The sequence below is a fragment of the Amblyomma mixtum genome, chromosome 2, assembly GCF_055824585.1.
Source record: "Amblyomma mixtum isolate Tamu chromosome 2, ASM5582458v1, whole genome shotgun sequence".
Lineage (NCBI taxonomy): Eukaryota > Metazoa > Arthropoda > Arachnida > Ixodida > Ixodidae > Amblyomma > Amblyomma mixtum.
Window position 1 is genome coordinate 248,964,677 of NC_143013.1, and position 7,243 is coordinate 248,971,919.

Consider the following 7,243-nt stretch of genomic DNA (forward strand, 5'->3'; position numbering starts at 1 on the left):
CTGATCGTGCATATGCTGGCTTTCAAAGAAAGTGAACCATCACCAGGTGCTCAATATACGTTCCAAATCAGGGACACATCGAGTTAACTTCAGCGAACAGACGTGCTGACGACGACGCAAGGAAGCCGTTGCTCACATTGCGATCCTCGACTTTTTTTGGTGCGCTCGCACTGAGACTTCAACTGCGCGGAAAAGCCTTCCTTTACATCTTTGTCCGGTTCCTCCGCGACTTCGAGAGTTAAGTGCCAACCGCCTGAGTGGCAGATGGGCCACCCAGGTCACGTGACCTTGCGACTTCATCACAACCTGCCCACTGGATAGTGAGTAAACTGCCCACCGTGGCAGACGATAGTTACTGACATGCGTCTCAAAAGCCCCACCGATCGCAGCACACCCCATCGCAGGGCAGTGTCGCGTCACTTAGCCGCCGCACCACTGCGCCAGGAGCGGGATGGGAATCCCTAAATGTATGCATGCAGATAATGACCAATCCTACTGCAGTTTAAGTCTAAAGTGATGCAAAATCGCGCGAACTTCCATCATATGCTATATCAACTAAGGTAAGCTGTAGTTGAAATTGAGCAAAACAGCATAAAGTGAAGATAAAGCATGAAAAACTAGAGCTAATCGTGCTCGCACACATTAAATTGTGATTAGGCCCGAGCTAAACCGCCCTAAGCTAAAGCTACAACTTCAGTGACGGTTCTTCATCCTGGATGGAAGGTTGCCACATCAACTTTATTTGAAACTGTCTTCCCTTAGAGAATATTAACTATACTAAAGAGAATAAAACGAGAATAAAGAGAATAATATGAACCCCGGACTAGGACGAATTTTTCTTTCACTACGAAGTTTCTGTGAAAGCTGTATAGCTTTCCTTTGTGGCCGTATGGCTGCGCTCGGGTGGACGTCAATGAGTAATTACTCCCTTATTATAAAACTACTCCACCTTGGGGGATTCTCCTAAACATTTGACCAACACTGTTCCCACTTCGAGTTATTGATCAATTCGTTCTCGCCCTACCATGAGCTTGCCGTCCCGGTTAGCTCAATTGGTAGAGCGACTGCTCCAGTGAAGCGGCGGTCCCGGGTTCGAACCCCGGACCAGGACGAATTTTTCTTTAACTACGAAGTTTCTTTGAAAGCTGCATAGCTTTCCTTTGTAGCCGCATGGCTGCGCTCGGGTGGACGTCAATGAGTAATTACTCCCTTATTAGAATACTAATACGTTCCGAATATACGGTGGGATATTTATATTGTATTTTAAACGAATTTTGTAATCATGAATGACCTAAAATTATGTAGGAAATAGCTTCCTGAAGTTTCATGCTTGGTATCCGAAATATATTATTAAAATTTGCCAAAAATACCTAAATGAAAGCATACTTCGAGCACGTTTCAAATATGTGAAAAATATATATGCAGGTTTAGCATCTTGTCAATGTATTAAAAGTGTACTTTCGTATATATGCAATTAATTCGTGCAAAGTATACTTCAATTCTAACAAATGGGAAGTCCGCGTAAGCACATTCGCAGCACACATCAAGCTGCTTTGAAGAGTCTAGTTCTCGAAATCAAGTTTCGGGAAATAGCATTCGCATGTTGTCAATGTTTTTGAAGTCTACTTTCGCAAATATAGATTAATTCTTCCAAAGTATACTTCAATTGTAACAAACGGGGAGTTAGCGTACAGATATTTTTTTCACACATCAAGCTACCGTGGAAGAATCTAGGGTTAGAAATGACATTTCGGGGAACAGTGAAAACTCTCTCTTTCCTGTCGTCCTTCTGTTTATAGTAACTTCTAGCGGGAAGGCAATCACCACTTATTTACATTACGTGTAGATAACGTGATAGCATTATACCGGCAGGGGCGCCTTGGGCACCTTCGGGCCCGAACATGCCAGCGGAAAGGATCCCGACTGGCAAGGCCGACCGGCTCCTTTAGACGCCTGAGTATTAAGGAAAAAGCCTTTAATGCCTCATACTGTCGTTAGCAGACGCGTCGGCAGCCGTGTCGGCAGATTTGTCCGCCTTTCGGCGTCACTGCTTAAAAAGAAACTGCGCCGAGGGTGGGAATCGAACCAGGGCCTTTGGCATTTGAAGAGGAGACGCTACTACTCCGCCACGAAGGCTCAAGGTTCGAGCATGAATAAAGGCGCATCTAGTGAATGCATGGGTTCATAAATAAAATAAATGGAATAAAGTAAAGAAAAAAATAAAAATAAGAAAAACAAAAATAAACACAAAATAAAAATAAGATGAAAATAAAAATAAGAACAATAACAGTAAGAAAAGGAGCAAAAAATTTAAAAAAAATCTGAAAAATAAAAAGTAACTACTAACAAACAGTGCGCCAGGAAACGCTTTCGCCTTGCAGCACTTTAGAGAGCCAAAGTGCCCCCTGAATTTTATTGTTGGTTCGCAGTGCGACTCCATACCTACGCCTCACGCAAGTTTCGGACAGTACTTCGGTTCTAGATCGCCCCCAGACTCGAACGAGACCAAAGATAATGCGTCGTCTCTCGGTTGGTATATACAGGATATAAGGCAAGCCAACGATGGGACTTGTCGGAGCACTTGGTTTCTGCGCAAGTTTCTGTCGGTATTTGCGGTGAGGCGACATCTTTCTTGCTCCAGTTCCGTCTCATGAGTTTGCAATGTCATGGACCTTCGATTGATGAGAACTCCGCGTCTCTCAGGGATGGGCTGTTTATGCTTATCGCTTATAGCCGGGTCAGTCATTAGTTCTTCTGCTGACAACATTAACCGGTCTGATCCGGTGAAGCCGAATGGTAGACTATTTTAACGCCGAAGAAAATATATTTTTCATGGAGTAAAGGTATATTTTTAGTCCATTTTTAACGTAATTTAATGTATATCTGTGGTATATTTTTAATGCATTATAAATATACTGAGCGGGCAAAAGTGCACTTTTACGTATTTGTAAGAACGTTCAAAATATTTTTGCTGGTATACTGAGAAAGCTTTCGTATTGCAATTAAGGCACAGGGACCTATACATATACATATACATATACATATACACACATAGTTATTTTGTCATATTTACACATGGAAGTATATGTGCCCGCGGCAGCGCAAGACAGGGCGCTTGTGGGCGGGCCACGGCAATAAAAAAAAGTGCAGACTCAGTACAGACAAAATTACATGGTTTGGAATATAAAATAGAGAAAAAAAAGAAAAACAAACATATATTGATAGGAACAACAATCACACTTGCACACACTGAAAAAGTAGGTTAATTACATAGATTAGGAGGTTACAACAAAAGAAAAAATCAACCGTGCTTCATAACACGTCAACAAGGCCTTCAGAGTTTTTCGAGCCATTATGTCAGTGTGCCGTTTTACAGGTTTTAGACATAACTAGCCAGGATTTTACTTGTGATTTGACATCTTTGAGAGTCTGCAATGACAGTATTTTTGTTGGAAGTTGGTTAAAAGGAAGGGGATGTAGAACATTCGGCACCTTTTTCCATAGTGTGTATATATCTTGGGAAGTTTAAACGGCTCTACTTTTCTTAGTACATTAGGTTTGTTTACAGGAAGCTTAAAGCTATTAGAAAAGAAGTTTCTGCTAATTACTACCTACAAAAAATACGAAATAAATATGAAATTAATACAATATGTTCAAATTCATTCTTACCACATCCTTTTTACACTAAGAGTTTGCTCAATGGCGTAATACATTTTATGCACTCTGCAGACCTGTAGTAAAAACTATTGGTCAGGAGCGCCCCGTTTTGCGCGTTGAAAAAGCGACATCTAAAATAAACAACAAAAATTAAATTTATTCATGCACCGGCCGTCGTTTTTCAAAGAGCTTGAACTTGGAGACTAATTGAATGTTCAGTGCCGGGCTTCTTTGCAGTACACTGTCAAGTGGAGCGAGATTTTTTACCTCGTCTTATACCGTTGTTTTTTGTACTGAAAAGGCCGCTTATGCAACAACATCTCTACTTCAGTGTCCACCAAATGGTAAGGTACGAATGAGAAATTTTAACACCCCAAACCTTCTCACAGGCTATGACAGACGCCACAGTGGAGGCCTCCAAAATACATTCGGCTGCCTCAGTTTCTTTAACGTGAGCTAACATCGCACAGAACACGGAATTTTTACATCTTACCTGCTGCCTCGACATCTCCACGTGGGAGACCTAAGGCCCTGTCGGCGAAAGCTCTGCAGGACTATAAATAAAGTTGTTACCAACCAACCAACCTGCCTGTAAGGGAGGCTCTCCTGGACAAGATTCGAACTCGCATCCTTATGTTCAGCCGAATGCAATAGGCAGTAAGCTGCGATGGCGGGTTGGACCAAGTGATAGATCATTAACGGCACAAACGTACATGCCTGTGAAAAAGCTGCGATATTTTGCACGTGTTTGCGTTTAACCGCTCGAGTGTCATGGGGGACAAGTGCGCACCAAATAAATATTATCCCCGAAAACATTTCTTTGTTATATATTATTGCCATACACCTTCACACAGTGGTTGCACTCCAGAGTTACCGGTGAACACGTACGGCAATGTGAGCACGTTTTCGTCTTGCTTTGCTTGCTTTTGGTCTTGCTTTTCAGATTTTTTTTATCATGCGGTCTTGACCAGCCACTTTTAAAGCAGTAAGACCGGATTTAATCTTTTCAGGACAGTTTGAAATTTCTTATTAGTTCATGATTAATGGGCGAAACTTGCTTCAGCGGTCACGAATGTGATACAGCTTCCATTGAACCTCCATTTTTCCCGCCATGGCAACTGGCAGGATTATGTTTTCTTCTTTTTGGTTGATCTCTAAACACGCCACCTTGTTCCAATCGATTCTAAGGCTTCTATAGTTGCAAAGAAGTCTGCATTTATCCTACTGGTGCGGTTTCTGTCATTTTTCTATGCTTTCTGGCTCAGTTTCAAGATAAGCTTCTTCTAGGAAACATCTGTCAGGTATAATGAAATGCCCGTAGTGCCGTATATCTGCAGTGTGGAGAATACCACGTATCCCTTTCCTTTTCAACGACAGTGTTAGTTCCTGAAAAGAAATTGCAGAAATTATTCGGGATGCATGGTGAAAATATAAAGCCCTAATTTCTTCCTGCTATATTCCCTCAGATATACGGTTTAATAATTAAATGGTGGCTGTAGAGTGTTTCAAGCGTAGTATTATTGTTGAAATAGTATGACAACAATATACAGCGCATATGAGTTGCAGATTTAGTGGAAGCATTTAATAGTCCTAGGTACCCATTTAGTTGCGTAATATACGTGGTTTTCTACAAAGAAAATAAACTTTACCGGACACTAAAGCTCCGCGTTGACAATATAACGCTACAGGATTAATGGGTCCCTGCATCAAATAATGCGCTATAAGGCCCTCATCTTAAGCCCCTCATCAAATAGTAATCTTCGAGACTCGAACGAAAGCGATAACTGTCTTGTTCATCAATTCCAGCTCTCTACTCTTCATTTTAAACAGCGAGGAATTTCACTTGATGATGGAGGAAAAAAAACATATTTCAGCGCTTAAACACATATGACTTGTTTTCTTTCGTAGAAGCTAGTTATTTCACTGGCTATTTCTAAATTCCCTGCCTGTTCGTAGTAAAATACTTATACTTCACAAAAACACCGTGCTGATGTTGCCAGAATCAATTGTGTCTTTTTCGCGCGGTCATAATTGCAACCTTCAGCGACACTTGCTGCACAATGATCAGAGGAGGCGAATATATTCACGCCCGTTCGAAAACCTAATGTTACAAGCTCTTAGAAATTGTCACATAGGCGTCACCACACAGGGAAAATAAATGCACGCCCAAGCGTCCCACCAGAGCGGTCGGTAACGCCCGCGTAGCTGAAAGTGTGTCGACATCAATGCAGGCCGAACACAAGAATGATGGCGTAGAGATACGCGAGAGCTCTGGAAGCGCTTTAAACTAAGCACGCCGGAATGCAGATCGCGACCACGATGAAAGTTCAAGGCTACACGACGGGTGACACTGCCTCTGAGTACAGAAATAAATTAAAGCTGGCCTTGAGAGGTTAACTCGAGGGTACGAAACTTGTCTTTACTCGTTAACGGCTTGCATATATCTCCCGAAGCACCTGCAAATGCACCATGATCTTTTTTCTACGTCCGCGCTCAAAGATTCTCACTGCGAGGTTGGAGAGTGACAGAACCAACACATAACTGCAGAGGCGATGGCTAAATTCGGCATTCTTATTCAAAGAAAAGAATGTTCCTGCTCTTAATAAAAAAAAGGGCAAGTAACCGTAGGGAGACAGTAATCTCAGTGCAAAATAACATAATCAAGTAAGACAGACTCCGCCCCTAGCCAGCAGGTCCTGGGATAGCGCGGAAAAAAAAAAACGAAGAAATACAGGTCGGCGCATACTACAGGTATGTCTCCCTCCTGACGCCGAGTATAAAACTGGGCTGAGCGTCCCTGCAAAAGCATCATTTCTTCCAGCCCTTCAGAGCTGCAACTAATCAATTCAGCCATGATTGCCGTAAGTAACTTCTCACTACGTTGTCTTCAACTCGAAAATCTCGGAACTTCGAACGTCTTAATGCCGCGCGCAGCAATCGATTCCTTTGTTCGTGAAGCGGTGAAATTCTAGTGCACCTGAAATATAATTGATACTTCGGAATTCCCACTCAGTTCTCCCTATTGAAAACAGTGTAGGAAAGAGTGTATGGATAATCAGACTACTGCACCATTCCCAGAAACAAAAACCAAAATTTAATGGTGAAGAGATTCCCTAAGTTCTGTTCATGTCGCCGCTGGGTAATTAGTCTACCAACCTCTCATGTTCTCTTTCAATAACTCCTTTTCTGGCCATTCATTCTCCTTCCACCTTCGTAAGTAGATCACGCCACACTTTGCCTGCAGGTCCTGTTCCTCTTCGCTCTGTTGGGCAATGCCCTCGCCGTGTACGTTCCCACGTACGGCGTTCCGGTGGCCGGCTACCCCACCGTGCGCACTGTCTCGACCGTGCACGCCGCCCCCGTAGCCGCCGCTGTCACTGCCGTCCGCCACGCAGTGCCAGTGTCTCCCACCGTGCACAACGTGGCCACCCCGTACGGCTACCGCACCACGGGCGTCAGCTACAGCCACCGGGTCGACGCCCATCCTGTGCGCGTCCGCTACGTGTACGGCCTCAGCCCGTACGGCCTCAACTACGGCTACGGACTGAACGCCCTCGGGTACCCCACCTTCTTGAAGAAGTGGTAA

General features: G+C 43.4%; 1 protein-coding gene and 1 non-coding gene across 2 annotated transcripts in view; both read left to right on the plus strand.

Annotated features, from left to right (window-relative positions):
• LOC149363408 (uncharacterized) overlaps positions 1–7,243 on the plus strand; it is a 37,529-nt gene extending 30,286 nt beyond the window's left edge. Inside the window, exon 3 of the mRNA XM_089568524.1 lies at positions 7,174–7,243. Within this exon, the coding sequence (XP_089424650.1) occupies positions 7,174–7,243 (70 nt within the window). The remainder of the gene's footprint in view (positions 1–7,173) is intronic.
• TRNAT-AGU (transfer RNA threonine (anticodon AGU)) lies at positions 1,038–1,111 on the plus strand. Its single transcript has one exon. It is a non-coding gene; the product is annotated as a tRNA-Thr (tRNA).